At 38.1% G+C, this 19,295-nt stretch overlaps 1 protein-coding gene across 6 annotated transcripts in view; it reads left to right on the top strand.

The window, feature by feature from the left end:
- brd8a (bromodomain containing 8a) overlaps positions 1–19,295 on the top strand; it is a 57,041-nt gene that overhangs the window by 21,490 nt on the left and 16,256 nt on the right. For 5 of the 6 annotated variants that reach the window (XM_048552597.2, XM_048552596.2, XM_048552601.2 and 2 more), the window contains 9 exons: positions 3,393–3,658; positions 4,366–4,719; positions 6,574–6,766; positions 8,334–8,380; positions 9,655–9,872; positions 10,980–11,072; positions 14,469–14,537; positions 16,900–17,077; positions 18,586–18,690. In XM_048552597.2, coding sequence (XP_048408554.1) covers positions 3,393–3,658; positions 4,366–4,719; positions 6,574–6,766; positions 8,334–8,380; positions 9,655–9,872; positions 10,980–11,072; positions 14,469–14,537; positions 16,900–17,077; positions 18,586–18,690 — 1,523 coding nt within the window. The other variant, XM_048552602.2, reaches the window with a different exon arrangement.

Genomic DNA, 19,295 nt, shown 5'->3' with positions numbered 1-19,295 from the left:
TGGATACAACACCAGAATTTAATAGTACAAGTAGAGCCTATTATAGCATACAATATAGAAATTTGCCACTTTTCATAAAAATATAAAAATGTTACTTTATAGGAAAAGTTAGTTGGTTAATGCAGCTTTGGATGTGGTGCTATCCTTCAGACTAAATGGCATGTCAAAGAAAATTGTAGAATAAAACATAGATAAATGGCTTTAATTTGCTCGTGAAGCTGGAGGTCAGTCTTATGTCTCAGATTTCTTCACAAAACTGGTCGTAACTTGATCCATAGTTCATCCTCAAATTATGATGGATTTTGTGCTTGTATTCCATAATTTCTGTCATTTTTGAATAGGGGACTTTGCTTTACCTTCCGTAAGATCTCCCTTGTGATTGCCAATGAATGATTTCATTAGTTCCTTGTAAATTTTAAAATGGACAACTTCTTTCCTTTTGATGATAATAGAAAATTTTAAAATTTCCTGAAAATATAATTTGTAAGTGGGATATTTGTAATTGGTCGCAATTTTCACTGGAAGAGCTGTTAGGTAATATCCATTAATGTAATGAGAGTTTTTACCTTTTTGTTGGGAATTTTAGTAACAGTAATATGCGAAATCTGGAGCCATAGAGCATAAAAAACAGACCGTTTGGTACAAGCAGTCCATGCTGAACATAATCCCAAACTAAACCTACCTGAAATGGGCTCATATCCCTCCAAACCTTTCCTTCGTTCACTTATCCAAATGGCTTTTAAATTTTGTAATTGTGCCCACATCCACCACTCCCTGAGGAAACTTATTCTACATATGAGCTACCCTCTGTGTAAACAATTTGTCTCTCATGTTTTTAATCATTCTTACCTTAAAAATGTGTTCCCTCGTCTTGAAATTCCCCATCCTAAGGAAAAGACAACTATATAAACTCTATCTATACCTGTCGTTATGTTATAAACTTCTTTGAGCTCCAGTCATGCAGATATGGATTTTTTGAAGGTGTGAGTAACCGTTAGAACAGGTCACAGAAAGGCAAGTAGAATTCTGTATTTTAAATGTTGTAGAGTTGAAGAAGATAAGCAGTGAAATGGATATTGAATTAATGTAAGACGTTTGTGAGTTGATAATTAGAATTGGAGCCTTGCTTAGCATTCTGGTGCTTGAAAATTGTCATGAGCTCAGATCGGAGAGATGGGAGATGGTGAGATTTTTGAGTGGGTGGCTGGGGTGAGAGTGAGATCTATGATGGGCAGTAGGGTAGGGATAATATTTATGTGACAGATGGGCGTTGGTGATAAGAGAAAAGTTAAGAGATCTCTGAGGGGTGGGTGATGGAATCTGATTAATTCACAGAATCTTTAAATAGCATTGGGTGCATTGTTTAAAAAGAAACTGAATAAGTATTTACAAAGCACAAAGATTTGAGCGAAGGGGAGAGAAATGGATAATAGAACAATTAGCTTTCATCAAACAGCCTGAGCCAACACGGGTGCAATTATTTGAATGGCTTCATCTGTGCTTTATTTTCTGGGATTAACAGTGGTAGTTTGAACCATTGACTGTTGTGGTTGGGAACAATATACTGGACATGTAATGGGGAATATTTTCAAGTGCTGGAACTTGGAAGCATGTTCTAGCAAGGCTGACTATGTAATTGTTCGCTTTCAAGTTCAGTGTTTTAGCATAAGTGGAGTTCCAGTTATACTCTTGGCAACATACTTTCATCGGCAGCGGCTAGATTCAGAGCCACGTGGGTGAAGTGTTTATAAACGAGCCTCATGCTATTATGAGCATAGTGTGTGACTCGGGAAAATTAAGAAAGAATAGATCAGGATAAATCCTTAAAGAAGACCCATAACACATTTCTGTCAGAGAGGCTTGATGACAATCATTCTAATTTTGATCATCCTACGGATACACTACACTCCCTGTAACCATAAGAAAGAGAATCATGTATGAAAGTGTACTGTGTTTTACAAGCTGCATCAGCACTATTGAATCTGAAATGGCTATAACTTGGATTCATGCACAACAATAAATCTCTGGTCAGTAGAGGGACATTAAACCATCCCTTTCAAAATGCTTTAAAAGCTAAACCTTTAAGACCTTTTATAACTAAAAGATCTCATTCATGCAGTTTTCGGTTTGATTCTGTAAAATGGTGATCTAGATGCAGCGTGAGATTCCCCCTTTACTTAAATATGCTGCAAGTACGATTATCTGGAACTCTGATACTTTGGGAATTTGTTAATTAATCATGGCTTTTTGGGACAATCTTTAACTATGTTAGAGAAAATGTGGGCTCAATGCAAAATCACTGTCAGCAATTGATTACTTTTTGAAGTAATTGTTTGCACTAATAGTTGCCTTTCATATTCAATGACTTTGTGTTACTTTTAAATAACCTTAAAATGTGACACAGTGACATTGCATGTTGAACCTTCAGCTGAGGATAATTCCTGCAGTTCTCAGACCAGTTGTTTCCTCATCCAGTTGCTCTCCATAGAGGATATTGATTTAATATGACGCATTTCCCTGTAGGAAATGAGGAAGATTTGGGTGGGAGGGCTATCCTAGTCTGTTCAGGTGACAGTGCCAGAGATCTGTAAGAACGTCTTCAGAGATTTTTCCCAACTGGAACTGTGAAGTGTGGAGCACATTGAAAGGAATTTAGGCAAATAACTTTGGAGAAAAATGAGCTGCAGATTTTTTTTTGGTAATATACTGCAACAAAATAAGCCACCGACTGACAGTCTCTTTCATCTTGTTTTTGGCAAAACTTAAAAGAATTTTAAATGTGCTTTAATTTATTTCTGATGAGACATTTGAAATGCAGTAAACATTCAGAAGGTATTAAAGAATGAAGAATCTCCTGGGAGGATCTTGGATAAAATTGTACACTTTCCCCTTTGCAAGCCTGCATTGTTCCATACTAGCTAAGTAGTTTGGTTAGGCAACCAGGGTTTCATCTGAATGGATTTTGAGATTTATTAACTGAAACAAATTGCTTATTCAGCAGGGATTGTTTGGCAATGTTTGGTGTTGAAGCAAGCCTTCCTCACCCTGCTTTATATGCAGAATCTTTTTATTGGAGGACATCTCGATTCTTTTCTCCAATGTTTCTGCCACTTTATGTACTGTGGAAATTATTTACTTGTAGTTTTCACATTAATTTGTTTAGGCCCATTCATGACAACAACCAGAGTAAATGAGCTTAAATATCTCCAAGGATTTGAATTTCAAAGTGCCATTGCATTTTGCTGGATGCTTCCAATGTACTCTGTAAAATCATTGAAAAAGCTAACTGCGTCGTTAAAACATATCATGAAATGTCCTTTCTACAGGATGCTTGGTTGCAAGTATTCATTTTTGGAGGATCATTTTTTTTTTCTGATGCTTTATCTTTGCAGTTGAAGAAACCACCATTTGTGTTCAGGTAGAGAGCTGTGAGGAACAGCCATCCCTATCAGTTTCTGGAGATCTGGCTGGCTTCTCTGTGTTAATTGACTCTGGAGAAAGTAAGTGTCTACCAGGTGGCAGTTTGCAGATTACGAGAACAAGAGAGGGCATTGCAGATCAGCATCAACCAAAGCTTGAAGACACCGGGGTATCTGATTATACAGATATGCTGAGCTTGGGCAACCAGGCTGACATCCTAGCAATCATTGAAGAGAAGGTAAACAATTATTTTCTTGCAAAACAATTTTTTGTTCCCTTTTTGGCTCTTCCTTATTTCAAATGCCTTTGCTTTAAAGTAGGGCTTCCCAAAATATGGGTCACAATAGCTGTTATGGAGCTCTGAGTGCTCACTGCTGTGAGGCCCCTTTAAATCTTAGTACCTTTTTAATATTAGGCGTGGCCCATCCTAGAAGCATGAGTCCTGTCCTGCAAAATGCCATAAAAAGATAGTGCTCATTACTTAAAGAGCTGCATTGGAAACAGCAGGTCCCCTTGTTCCCCTCGCACCACAGCTCTGGGAACATAGCAATTTTCAAAACTCAAAAGTGAGGGCACAATGAGAGAAAATTCTATGAGTTCTGTTTTAGAGATTTGGCCGGTGTTCTATTTTGATGCTGTGCTTTTGCCATCTTTGAGCTGACTGCTACGTATTGAATTGATTCATTATCCAAAAAATCCACATTCTACCACAGTACGGGGAAGCAAAGTTGCCTGAGAAGTTTTCAAAATCTGAAGTCTGCTGCGGAACAAATTTCTGTCAGCTGGCCTGGGTTCCAGAAGTGCAAGTTTTGTTGCATTAAATAATATACTGTTCTCACCCGAAGGTTAAGATTACTTGGGAGAACAATAGAAAGACAACTGGTTGTAACCTGGCATCTGCAGAATTTGATACAAAAAGCTGATCAGTAATCTATTATTTTTTAGGTGGAGGAAGCAGCAGAACTGATAAATCTTCCTCCTGATGATATTGGAGAGCAGCTAGCTGCCACGGAAGGAGATGCTGCCTCCCTGTTTCGGGCAGAGCAGGTCATAAAGGAGGAAGCTGAAGAAGTCCAGCAGCAGACTCATAAATCCGAACACCGACCTAGTGATGAATCTCAAGTATTGGCTGGTTTGGGAACTGAAGAAAAACTGACTTTTAAAGCAATTAAGCAAGAGTTGCCAGATAAAGTGAAGGCAGAGCAAGAACAGGAAGAAGAGTCAAATTCAGGTCATGCACAACAGATACTGGGTGCTAGAAATGCAACAAATTCCCCAGACAGTGGACTGAAAACAGAGGTAAGAAAGTGGAACGTAAATGACAGAACTTTGGGCATCTAAACAGCATGATTTTAACCTTGAGTTTAATATTGGAGTCGCACCTGCAGTAAATTAGCATTTGCAATAGTGACTGCTGTACTGGATATTTTTAAAAGAACAAGTGCCAAAAAAGTTTCTTGTTTATTATTAAAGGAAATTCAAGTAGGCTGAAACAGTGTTGTCCTGAGGCAGTTTCTAATCTGAAATGTTGTTGAGAAAGGTGAAGTCAAGTAGTATTGAATTGATTCCTCAACATTCACAGTTTATTTAAAAGAATTAACTTGCTATTTTTTCCATTGATCTTTTTATTTCTTCTGCCAACATATTGATTCAGCATGGAAGCTGTAATTGTTTTCAGAAAATGAGCAATGTTAATTATATATAGTTGAAGGATATTAGTTAGGGTTAATGGACTTGATGAAACTGAGGCGTAGGAGTGTCAGGAGGTTTAATTTCAAACATGCTGTGTTGCAGCACGGTGGTGGTTATTTTGCTCTGGGCTGGAAGGTCCATGTTTCAATCCCACCTGCCACAGAAGTGCGTCATAACATATTCAGTCAAGATGATTGGCGAAGAAGCCGAATGGTATACTTTCCGTTATTGGCAGAGGCATATAATACAAGAGAAAAGGTTATCCTGAAACTTTATAAAATACTAGGCCACAACTAGAATACTATGTGGCAGTTCTGGGACAGCACATTTTAGGAAGGACTGCACTCGAAAGGGTGTAGAGGAGAATTATCCGGGTCCCTCTGAGTTGTAGGGTCTGAGATTTGGGGATAGAGTGGATAGATGAGGGGTATTTTCCATGCAGCAGCAAAGGTTGATAGGGGACTTGATGATAGTGGTGTATAAGATTATGAAGAGTATAGATCGGGTAGATAGGAAGGCACTTTTTCCATTTGTAGAAGAGTCAGTAATAAAGGCCATAGAGTTAAGGTAATAGGTAGAAGGCCAAGAAAAGACTTGAGTTTTTTTTCCACTGAGGGTGGTGTGACTCTGAATACTGCTTGAAAGAGCGGTCAAGTCAGAATTTCTTGGAGTGTGTAAGTATTTAGATATATATTTGCATTTGGAGGCAGTTCTCTGACATGTTTCCATTTTTGAGTGAAATTAAATACGCAGATTAATTTGTGTAAGAGCAGTATTTTGATATTTTTGTTTAGTATTTTTTATTTGTAATTTTCTTACTTGAGCATTGGTATCTTCTGTTTCTTTAGCCTAACTGCTAACTTTGTTGAGGAAAGGCTTCCAGCCTTGCTCAGAGGTAGGAGGATGAGTGAATCGAATTATAATTAGACAAAACAACAGGCAATATTATGATGACATTTCAAAACTGTGCCCTGACTGAGACTACTTTAATTGCAAACCTGTCCTCAATGAAGATAGCGGGGTGGAAACATCACTGCTCCTGTATGAAAAGAAGAAAACTTAATTTTTTTTAACATTTAAAGAACTAAATCATTTTGTTTCTTCTATAAAATTACTAAATATTGTATGTGTTTCATTATAGATATAAGGGCCTTCAGGGATTTCAGCGCTAATTCTATATCAGCATCTGAAATCTAATCTTATTTCGGCTTTGCTTCTGATGCTCTGGGAATGCTTACAGACTTATTAAACAACCTTTAGTGCATTTCTCATTCTATTTCAGTAGTCTTTCGTTATTAAAAATTGCTTCTAAGCCTTTTAGTAGAGAATTGATTAAACTAATAGTTTTGAGAAAGAGTAAGTATCAGTTCTGCAACTTGACTCCCCTTTTAGAAATACATAGTGCGAAAGAGGTACAGTCCTCTTGTTTTGTCCAGTAAGTGTTTGTTCCTTCCTTTGCAGACACTTGGGTTGGAGCATTCTTTACCTCGGAGCATCATGCGAAGTAAAAGCACATCTGAAGAACCATCACATCAGTCCCCCTGGAGCACTGCACGCAGCAAAAGTACCTCTGAGGAAATCGGACAGCTTTCTCCCAGGATTACTATTCAGAACAAAAGTGGCTGTGATGATGTGGGACAGTCTGAAATTCTAGGTCAGTGGACTGGAAAGTGTGTCAGATCTGTTTTATGACTGAAGTTGGCTAGTGATACATCAACCAGTCAGCGATGCCCATTTCCCACAACTGCATTTTTTTAAAAAGTCCTTCTTCCAGCCATTTCATTTGTTTCAATGTAGATGGTGACATTCATTCACCATTCAACAGAATTAGTTGCCATGGAGTTTATTTTCTCAATGGAAAGACATCTGGCCTCTTGTTTTTGTTCTTCATTTATGGGATATGACCATTTCTAACTCGGCTATCATTAATTGTCTGTCATAATTGCCCTTGAGTAGATTATGGGCATTCAAATGCCTGTCAGTGCTGGTAAAATTAGGAACCAATCTTCTGAATGTTTTCAGATGTGAACCAGTGTCCTCCATTTCTGTCTCATCTTGGCAAACCATCCTCACTTTCTCAAAGAACCTCTTAAGCAATTTGATAATTCTGCTTTCATGCATATATTTTGTATTGAATTTAATTGTTTCTTCTGAGAATTTTACAGAAATATTTTTAAAATGAGGTGGGAAAAGAGCCATACCACCAGATACACGTTCTCATCACTTTCCTTGTTAACATTCTGCAGGGGCTATTCCCTAAGGTTATTCTGGTCCCATCCTCTCCACCCCTAACACCTCCCTACACATTCATGATGCCTTCCCAGGCAATTACAGAGGCTGCAACGCTTGGTCATTCACCTCCTCTCTCCTTACTATCCGAGGCCCCAGACAATCTTCCAGGTGAAGCAGTGATTTATCTGCACTTCCTTCAATCTAGCCCACTGTACTGATTACTCACAATGTGGTCTTCTGTACGTTGGAGAGATGAAATGCAGACAAGGTGACCACTTTGTCGAACACCACGTTTTGTAAAATTGACCCTGAACTTCCAGTTGCCTGCCACTTGCACATACCACCATGTGCCCCGTCCAACATTGCTGTCCTCAGGCCTGCTGTAGTGCTCCAGTGAGGCTCAATGCAGGCTGGAGGAGCAACACCTCATTCTCTGCCGAGCTGCCTTCAGGATTCAACATTTGAATTAAACAGTTTCAAAACATGAATACCTTACTCTGTTTATTGCCCTTCAACCACCACCACCACTCCCCCATTCCTAGACGCTGTCCTTTGTGTTGCTCCCAGTACAGCCAGCCATTAACACTGCTCGCTACCACTGTACGTACCATTCATCTCTGGGCCTATCAAAAGTTTAAACACCACCCCCCCCCACCTCAACCTTTCGTCTCTTGCTAGTTCTCACTGTTAGTGTCTGGGTCCCATTTGCCACCACCCCCTCATCAACATAAATACTGCCCTTTTGCAGCAATTGTAAGTTCTAACAAAGAGTCACTGGACTCTGAACATGATCTATTATTTTTTTTTCTCTCGACAGATGCTGCCACATCTTCTGAGTCTTTTAGGCACAGTCACACTACTTTGGCTTTTTATTGACCGCGAGCTTTCTCAATAGAATATGTTCAAATAGGATGTTTATGTATGTTGTAAATGAATAATTATTTTATAATTACATTAAAGTTAATACTAGAATTTTTTTAAAAATTCAGATTCCTCAAAGGAAGAGGGTGGAGTAGTTGTAAAGAGCCATATCAAGGTATTGTACGTCATTACTTGTATAATCTCTGGCTGTGATTTGGACCATAAATGAGTAATGACCTTTATCGATTGCAAGTTAACCAAAATTTGCCTCCACTGTGAGATCAAGTCTGGCTTCATCAGTTTTTTTTTCTTTATTCATTCATGGGATGTGGGCGTTGCAGCTAGGTGGCATTCATTGCCCACCCCTAATTGCCTAGAGTGCAGTTACAAGTCAACCACATTACTGTGGGTCTGGAGTCACATGTAGGCTACACAGGGTAAGTATGGCAAATTCCTTTCCTAAAGGTTACTAGTGATCTTTATCTTCTACAGTATCCTCCTGCACTGTCTCCCATATGCCTTGGTTCCCATAGTTGGCATTTTCTCTCGAATATGTTCAAAGATATAGAATCCACAGCTCTCTACTCTATAGAGAATTCCAAAGGTTCACAATCTTTTGAGTGAAGAGATTTCTCCTCCTTTCACTAGATTCCCCAAGCAAAGGTGACAGTTTCCAGGGCTGGAAGTGGCAAAATGGTTAGGTCAGCGGGCAACTAATCCAGGAACTCTGGCTAATGTTCTGGAAGCTTGGTTGTGAATTTCTACATCACAAGGTGGTTAAAGTTTTTGAATTCAGCAAAAATCTGAAATAAAAGGATGGCCTAATGACAGCCAATGTAGCCTTTGTCGATCGTTGTCTATTCAAAACCCATTTCATTCACTTCCTTTACGGTAGAAAATCTGTCATTGTTACCTAATCTAGTGTATGAGGGTAGTTAGGGATAAGCAAATCACTGGCCAAACCAGCTATGCCTGCATCCCATGAATGAATCAAAAAAGCATCCAATGACAGACCGGTGTTGTCTGGAAAAAGAGCAGATTTCCATTGTAATAGTCAGTGTATTTCTTCAAAGTCGTCAAGTTCAAAGTATGCATTGTAACTCTGCAATTACTGATGGAAATATCAGCACATTAGGATAGCATTCTTCACTTTTGGCCAAGCTTTACCTCATTTAAAACTGATGTCTAGTGTTTATATTAAGTAGTGTACAGGGGCTTGTCAAGCAAATGCATTATATGTTTCATTAATATCGGTAATAATTTTCAGATTTATGTGCTGTAAACAAGACTCAACATTTAGAGTTTGGGTTGTTTGGTGGACTGAAGAAAATATATGTAGCAATATAAGTAGTCACTGCATTGTGATAATGATGAGTATTGTGTTAAAATATGTCATTATACTGGCAAGCATGTATTCTACATAATAATGGACGTATGTATGGTGCACAGCTGCAAGAGATGCTTGTTCCAAAAGAGGAGGATGGAGCCAGTGAAGCTGCTAGCGTGGATGAGGCCAGGGAAGAGGAACCGAATGAGGTCTATATGTCAGAAACTGACAATGAGCCACCTGTCAGTGAAAGTGATGATGGCTTCAGTATTCATAATGCACATTTGCAGTCTTCAGTCCTTGCTGATTCAATACCCAGCAGCCCTGCTTCCTCACAATTGTAAGTTTTTCAGCTATTTTGTTCTAAACCTTTGTGGAGTGTATCATTTTGATTTTCAACTTAAAATGATCAAATCAGTATTTGCCTAGCCTTGCACCAGACAACTTTTGCAACAGCCCAGCTCACTGTACTACTTCAGTGTACTCTGGTACAATTTTAATCAATGCCCAAAATGTGGTAAAAGTTTCACTTGAAGGCAGAAATCACAACCTTGGTGTCATATTTCACCCAGTTGAGCTTCCACCCCCAAAGTGCAAATGTCTCTAAAATTGCCTATTTCTGGCTGCACCTTTGTCCGAATTCGCCTTAGTTTCAGCACAGTAGCTGCTAAAATCCTCATTCATTCATTCACTACCCCTAGACCTAACCATGATGACTGGTCTCCACATTCTAACACCACATCTCGAATTCTGGCTTCCCCATCCCAATTTTGCTCTGTCCCAATACTAGTGACTGCCTGTGTTTTCGGTGACTTAGATCCAGGCTCTAGAATACCCACACTACACCTGTGTCTCTTCCATACTTTCTTCCTTTAAATAACCTCTTAAAACTTAACTTCTTTGTTTAAGCTTCTATTTTCTGATCTCATTTTGCAACTCTGTCATGTTTTGTTTTATAATGCTCCTGTCAAGCACCTTACAACATTAAAGATGCTTCATAAAGATGTCATTGTCAAAATCTTAATTTGTTTTCCAGTTCATTATCTTGTTTTATAGAAACAGCAAACTTTCATCCACTTCTTGCAGTTTGCTAGGATTCATTTAAGAACTTTATCATGTTATTTTTTTTGAATATATTAAGTTGCACATAGAGCACTGTAGGAAAACAAATGTTTTGGCATGAACCAGTGTCATGTTACCTGCAGTTTATTAGCAACATTTTGAGGTTTATGTTGTTGTTTAAAAGACGCTAAATCTTTTTATTTCAGCAACTTTTTGATTGCATTTTAATCACAGTGCTGCTGAAGAAAAGTAAGAGCTGCTTCAGATAAATGCTAAAAAAAAAATTGAGTAGGGCTGATGAAGTGCTTCTGTGGAGATACAGATCGATTGTATGATATCTACAACCTTTTTTAAGTATGTACTTTTCCACTTTTATTTTCTCTAGTTCAGTCTGTAGTGAAGATCAGGAAGCCATTCAAGCTCAGAAAATCTGGAAAAAGGCTATTATGCTGGTATGGAGAGCAGCTGCCAATCACAGGTTTGTGCCATTCTTGGTCTTTGTGGAGGAGTGTGTCCAATATATTTGCCATTTGCTATGTTCTGGCATCTGCTGTTAATTGGGATCCTACTTGAAAACCCCCTCAAAGATAATTGTTTGCTTCGTACTCCAATCTTTTTAACAATTCTACTCAAATACTGTTGCCCATCTTCCTCAAAAAAAAGTTATAGGTAAAACAGAAAGGTATGATCTTGCAAATGGGTTGCATCCACATTGTTAGGTTCAAATTTGGGCTGCATCTTCTTTCTGACACTCTTTCACACAAACCCTCAGATAAACAAGTTTTCATGAATAAATATTTTAACATTTTCGCTCTACCTTTTCTTCAAAGTAAGAAAGCTTTAAGGTTTTGTTGGAAAAATGTTGTACATAGCAAAAATGTTATTTCAGAGAATTTGTGTATATGTTGAAATTGTAGGATCTCTGTTCATCTAAGTTGCAGCTCTGGGCAAAATATAAAGCTTGTGCTCAGGTTTTCGAGAAGTGCTGAAATACAGTCATGCAGCATGGAAACAGACCCTTTGGTCCAAGTCTCACATGCCAACCACGTTTCCCAACTAAACTAGTCCCACATGCCTGTATTTGACCAGTATCCCTTAAAATCTTTCCTATTCATGGACTTATCCAAATATCTTTCAAATGTTGTGACTGTACTTGCATCTGCTATTTCCTCTGGCAGTTCATTCCACATAAGAACCACCATCTGTATGGAAAAAGTTGCCCCTCAGGTCCCTTTTAAATCTCTCTCCTCTTAGCTTAAAAATATGCCTTCTAGTTTCGAACTCCCCCTACCCTAAGGAAAAGACCTTTTGCTGTTCACTTCATCTGTGCCCGTCATGATTTTATAAATTTCTACAAGATCACCCCTCAACGTCCTATGGTCCAGTGAAAGAGTCCTAACCCGTTCATAGAATTCACCCTGCACCTCCCCCACCCCCGTCCCAGAAACATTCTGGTAAATATTTTCTGAACCGTCTCCAATTTAATAAAATCCTTTGTATAGATCAGAATTGTACACAGTACTCCAAAGTGGCCTCACCAACATCCTGTACAACCTCAACATGGCATCCTAGCTCCTATACTCAGTGGTCTGAACAATGAAGGAAAATGTGCTAAATGCTTTCTTAACCATCCTGTCGACCTGATGCTCAACTTTCAAGGAACTATGTACCTGAGCCTGTAGTTCAGCCACACTATCCTGGGCCCTACCATTAACTATACAAGTTACATACTGCCCGTGTTCATTTTACCAAAATGCTGCAATACCTCACATTGAAATTAAACTCCATTTGTCATTCCTCAGCCCTTTCAGCCAGTTGACCAACATCCCTTTGTAATCATCTTCACTGTTGACTATACCACCAATTTTGATGTAATCCAAAATTCTCATCTTCAAATAAAAGTGCTCCTGAAGGTATTAAAAGAAACAAAAGACAATTAATTTGACTAAATTTAATCATATTGCCATGAAATACTTTATTTGTTTAAATCCTTATTCTTGACATTGGGGGAAACAGTGCATTGTGATAATGTTACTGGATGCTTAATTTAGTGGCACAGTCCAATGTTCTGGGGACATGGGATTCCAATTTCACTACAACGTTGATAACATTTTAAGTTCGGTAATGAATCTGGACTATAAACCTGGTTCACTATTGCCCTTTAGTGAAGAAAATCTGCTGCTTTTACTCAAGCCAGCCCTACCTGTGACCCCGGACCTACAGCTCTGTGGTAGGCTCTGAGCTAGCCTCTGAAATGGCTAAACAAGCCACTCGGTTCAAAGGTAATTAGAGATCAGCACCAATGTTGACCTTGTCAGTAATGCCCAGATCCTATGAAAGAATACATTTTAAAAATGAGAAATGTCAGTTACTGAGTAAAATCTGAATAAATTTATTTCCTGTAATTTAATTGAGTTGACTTTTTTAAATTACAGGTGAGAATAAGGAACCTCTTTTGCCATTCGGTACAATCATGGCCAGTTTAATTGCGCCTCTGCTTTTCTGTCTACCCCTATAACTTTTGACTCCTTTGTCAATCCAGAATCTATATAGCTTTAAAAATAATAGATAACCCTGCTTCCACTGCTGTCAGAGGAAGAGAATTTCATCAAATAATGACCCTGTGAGAGGGAATACTTTGTTTATCTTCTGCTCCCAAATGAACAAGTTTGTTTTCCCTTATTACACTTCATCTGTATTTTTGCCCATTCACTTAACCTATCTATATCTTCTTCATAATGCCCTGTCTATCTTAGCTAAATTTTCTGATGGCACAATCACACATCCTTCATCTAAGTCATTGATATTGATTGTAAATAATTGAGACAATGGCACTGATCCCTGTGGCAGTCCACTCATTTATAGCTTGCCTACCCAAGAATGACCCATTTATTCCTACTCTTTCTTACCTGTTAGTTAACCAACTCTTTTTTTCCATGCTAGTGTGGTGCCCGCTACCATGAGCTCTTATTTTCCAGAGTAACATTTTACAAAGCACCTTTTAAAAAGCTTTCTGGAAATTCAGGCACTCCAGAACCATAGGATTCCAATTTTCCATATAACTTGTTACTTCCTTGTAGAACTTGAATAAATTTTTCAAATGCTGTTTCCCTTTGACAACACCATGTTGAATTGGGTTACTTCAATAAGTCCTTAGCTATATCTCACTGGCTGGTTTTCCAGCTGCATTTCTTGTTTCTTCATTTTTTTGTTTCCCCATGTCATTTGTTCTAGCCTGCTGTTTTACTTTGAACAGCAAAGTATCATATTGGCAGTGAAATAACAGGAACTAAGTGTGGTTGATTTGTTATGATATTTCCTAAATGATTTTGTTTAACACAGGTATGGACTCTGTTTTGCTCTTTTGAGTATTTCTAGAGGATAGTGCTGTTATTTATTTCTGGTAGTTAACAATTGTAATCTAAATTCTTCAGTTATTGTACATTACAACATTGAGCCACCACCTGGACAGCATGGTGGCTCAGTGGTTAGCACTGCAGCCTCACAGTGCCAGGGACCCAGGTTCAATTCCAGCCTCGGGCGACTGTCTGTGTGGAGTTTGCACATTCTCCCCGTGTCTGCATGGGTTTCCTCCCACAGTCCAGAGACGTGCAGGCTAGGTGAATTGCCCGTCGTGTTCAGGGGTGTGTGGGTTATAGCAGGATGGGTCTGGGTGGGATGCTTCAAGGGGCAGTGTGGACTTGTTGGGCTGAAGGGCCTGTTTCCACACTGTAGGGAATCTAATCTATGATTTTGGTGTTGATTTTGAGTTGTTTGTGCATTTCAAGACACGTGTAAATGCAAGCTGAGTAGAACAGTATTCTTGTTTTGAAACTTTTTCTGTCTCTGTTTCTAAAATGTTTTCTTATTACAGATATGCGAATGTATTCCTTCAGCCAGTGACAGATGATATTGCCCCAGGATATCATAGCATTGTACACAGGTCAGATTCTTAATTGTTCTGCAGGATTTGTAAAAGACACTTTGCCAACAGAACAGCCTATAAAATGCATAGAATTGTTTAGTACACTGTTCAAGTTGTCCATATTGTTTTGCACAATAGGTTTGTTCAGACTTTATCTTAAAGGTGGTAAAGATTTGAAAGGTTTGCACAATCCAAGTTCACATAGACATTTTTCTACTCGACTATTCAATGAATCCTTCATCTCAATGCCATTTTCCTAACTCTTCCCAGCCCCCTTGATCTCTTTAATAGCTTGACATCTATCTATCTCAGTCTTGAGTAGACTCAATGATTGAGTTTTCACACCTGTCTGGGGTAGAGAATTCCAAAGATTCAAATCTAACTTCTCTTATATGCCATAATTTGTGCATCAAAGCACCTGTATTGCGAAAATAGTTAAATTATGCTGAGTTATTTATGGTATGTTTATGGTTGATGAAACAATTCTTTGTTGCTCTTTTCAAGTAGTGGCAGTACTGATTTTATTCGTTTTTCAAAACCTTTACACAAAATCTAGTATGCTTAAAACACTTGATTTGTAAAAGGGATGTTATCGACTAATAAATTAGGTTGTAATGAAAAACTTCTGTAAAATTGTAACATTAATGAATTTTACATGAAGCGATTTTACCCATGTAAACATGTTAATTTTCACTGTGAATTATTTATCAACATTCCATAAAGAATGATGGTTTGGTCATTGCTATTAATTTCTTTGCAAAAATGTAGACATGACCATTTAAACTTCAGATGCACAGTAATTGCATGTTACCGATCCATTGGGAAAACATGTGCAAGTGTGTACGTATATAAATAACAGACTGTCTGTTTGTTAGTAAGGATTTCATTGTAAACGTACCAGTATCCAAAAATGTGTAGTTTTTAGTTGTGCATCACTGTTGGAATACCAGAATGCAGTACTTCTGAGCCATTTGCACAGCCCAACGTTTGAGTTTCCAGTCTGAGATTTATTGTTGTAGACAAGTGCTGCCTGAAAGTTTGGGGTTTGCAACTGTGAGAACAAGTGATATACAATGGCATCGTTACAGATTCTGTTTTTGGTACAGTGGTGTGCATTAAGTGGTACGGATTAATGTTTCCCTTTCACTCTGAGATGTTTTTTCCCTAATTGACCTGTTCAGAAATGTTATTTCACACCTCTGGCACAGGTGGTAGGAACACTACCAATGCACCACAAGAGCCCTCCTCTTCATTCAATCTGATGTACTGTGTTGACATCAATTCTTGTGGTTGTAATTGGAAACTTACACTCGAGGAATAACGAGTGGTTTATGCAAATAAGAAATAGTTTTAGTTTGAGTTCTGAAATTTGGATGTAACTGAACATGGTCAGTTAATATTTAGATAAGGACTGTTATACAATTTTTTTTGCTTTAAACGTGTCTTTAATTGTAAGAATTTCTGGTTGAGGAGTTTGCTGATGTACACTGGATTGACCATTCTAAATTGTTCATTGTACCCAGGGATATGTGGGCAAAATGAATTAGCCATGATAAATAGAGGGTAGAGGTTTGAGTCTGGGTGGGATGCTGTTCAGAAGATTGGTGCAGACTTGATGGGCTTGATGGCCTCTTTCTGCTCTGTCAAGATTCTATGATATTAGTGGGTTTGATTCTTGACCTGCATGAAGCTGACAGTTCAGAAAATGTCAAAATCCTGTGCACTGAATTGGTGCACTGTAGTTATAGACATTTATTTGTGTGGGTATTTGAGACAGTTGGAGGTTTCTACTATTCTGAGACCACAGAAATCATGTAGAGGAAAGATAAGGGTGATTTTAGCTAGATGCTATAAGAAACTCTTATATAAAATATCCTTTGTTTAGTATGTCAGGATACGTGAAATGGTAAGTGGCTCAGATTTTGAAAAATTCTTCAATTTTTGTTTTTAATATCACGTATCTATGAGTAGTAAAGTTATAAAACCAAAAACGATATCTGTAGATATTTGCAACTGACCCTACCATGTTTTATATACTTCAGCTTGGTTCTTGATAATTGGACAGTGAGGCACCAGGGTGAGCTGAATGTAGAATGCAACATTTTGATCATCCAGGACCATGGGACCATAACGTGAAGATGCTTTGTAACAATGGACATCTCCTGAAGCTACAGAATTGCAAAGAAAATAATCAGTGTTTTTTGATGTATCCTAGTGATAAGAATTAATAGAAAATTATACATAACACTGAGGTTTTGTTTCAGTTTTATCAGTGTAAAGAATGATGATTAAATAGCATCATCAGGAAATTATTCTTTGAGTGATAATGATAGTGAAGAAGACTGCTTCGACTGACAACTGTTTCATGTCATCTTTTCAGACCAATGGATTTATCTACAATAAAGAAAAATATTGAGACTGGTTTAATCCGCACAACAGCAGAATTTCAGCGAGACATAATGCTTATGTTCCAGAATGCAGTAATGTATAATAGCTCTGACCATGATGTGTATCACATGGCATTAGAAATGCAGAGAGATGTTTTGGAGCAAATTCAGGTAGAACATCCACAAGTTTTGATATTTCTCAAATATGTAAATGGTCATATTTAATTGCATTCAAATAGTAGCTGGATTAACTCATGTACAGTACAAAAAAATCCTTTGCAGATATGTCAATCAACTAACCTGAATTAGGTCCAAGCCTTAACTTTGCCATTCTGAATCTTAACTTTCTATGATAGTAACTTTATGATTGTAGTCTTTGCAATTGAGTTCAGTGGAGTGAGGTAATACAATGGCTGCAAAACGTATGTTTTTAGTGATGTGATCCCAGGTTATTTAAGTGTGGTTTCAACTATGTATTGTAGACTTTTCCGACAGTCTGCAAGTCACATGTTTTTGTGACTTAGCTATACAAATAGAAATCAGCATCTCAACAATTAGGCAGATATGGCTAAATGGAAGCTAAAATGGTATCACCACATCAACGATTTCTATTTGACAACACTGCACCATACACCTCAGGACTCTCTTTTTCTGTTTTATTTCATCATATGTAATATCAAACATAGCTCCAAGTTCCCTTTGAACCGTCCTCCGTTAATTTAATCTAATTTACACCCATCCATCACTACAGATTCACTCCCTCCACCTCCAGTGTACAGTAGCAGTAGTCAGATCGCATAAGAAACCCTTCAGCCTATTGAGCCTGCTTTGACATTTCTATACTAATATCACTTTCCAGTATTTGGCCCATAGCCTCGAATGTTATGACACTTTGAGTACTCATCCATATACTTGTTAAAGGCAATGCATTCCAGATTTCCCACCATCTGCAGGGTGAAACAGATTTTCCTGAAATCCCCTCTAAATCCTCAGCGTGTACTATCTTTTGAGGTGCGATGTAACAACTCACTCGGGCACCCTTGGCACCTTCCCAACCAATGACTCCTACCAGTGAGAAGCAGCTGCATGGGAACACGACAGTCTTTTCCTTCCCCTTTAAGCCACACACCATGTTGCCTTGGAATTATATTACCATTTATTCACCATTACTGAGTCAAAACCATGGAATACCCTTCCTCATCACATAGTGGATGTGTCTACATAACAAACTGCAACAGTTCCAAGACGGGTCACCACCACCTTCCCTGCACTTAAGGGAGGAAAATAAATGCTGTTCCACCCAGCAATTCCCACATCCCATACATGTGTAGATTCCAAACATTTGCTTCAGTGAAATCTTTTGCATAATACCTGATTTGTTGTCTATATTGTATAGCCAATTTTGTAGCCTCTGTGAATTCACAACTAATTCTCTAATCTGATTATCCCTCCGGTCAACTATTTAGATGAAAGTCTTTACTTTTGGTAAAGTTTCTAAATCATCTCTGATTGTGATTTAGGTAGCCAGAGTTGGAAAGGCAAAAACTCCAAAAATCCCTTTCCTTCCTTAAATGATGATATAAATTTGGTTCAAGAACTTGTTTCGATATTGATCCTGTTGTGGTTTAGAATGATCCCCAATCATTTTTTTTTCCCCTCTCTACAACTCTTTCTTTTAGCAATTCCTAGCCACACAATTAATAATGCAAACATCCGAGTCTGGAATCAGTGCTAAGAGCCTGCGTGGGCGTGATTCAACTCGAAAACAGGATTCTGCAGAGAAGGTCAGTGCATGTCTGCAATACAAATGGAGAGTCAGAGTCATGATTGAATAGATTACTGTTTAAACAGTGAAACCTATTTGTTTAAAAATGGCTATTGCATGTCAGTCAGTGCAATAGACTATTTAACTTTGATATTTATTAAGAAATCCTGGACTAAATCACACAAGCCACATGTCAGCTTGTAAAGGTAACATTGGTTTAAAATTAAAACTTGATCTTACTTCTTACTTTCCTTTTTATATCTGGCAGAGAAGCTAAATATAGTTCACTTCTCCAAAGAGAAGTATTTTACAATCATCCTACACTGTTTTGACTTCTGGCGTCGGTGTTGTTTTGGTCATTTCCTATCGGAGAGCAGTCCCCAAAGTAGGTAGCAATTTGTTGACACGTGGCATTCTGATGTAGTATTGGGAATAAATTTAAACAGTTAGGCTTTTCTTGGCTGAGTACTGATTTCACTGGGCAGTTTTCCAGTAACCAAAAATACAAATTGACCTAATCACTTCTGTGTTATTTTTTAAGAGCCATAATCAAACAAAAATAGTACAGCAGTAGTGTTTTTGGTGAAAGTTTAGTAACACTTAAATGAGTAAACCTAGCTGCTT

The sequence above is a fragment of the Stegostoma tigrinum genome, chromosome 23 (assembly GCF_030684315.1).
Source record: "Stegostoma tigrinum isolate sSteTig4 chromosome 23, sSteTig4.hap1, whole genome shotgun sequence".
NCBI lineage: Eukaryota > Metazoa > Chordata > Chondrichthyes > Orectolobiformes > Stegostomatidae > Stegostoma > Stegostoma tigrinum.
This window is presented reverse-complemented; position numbering and strand designations above follow the sequence as displayed.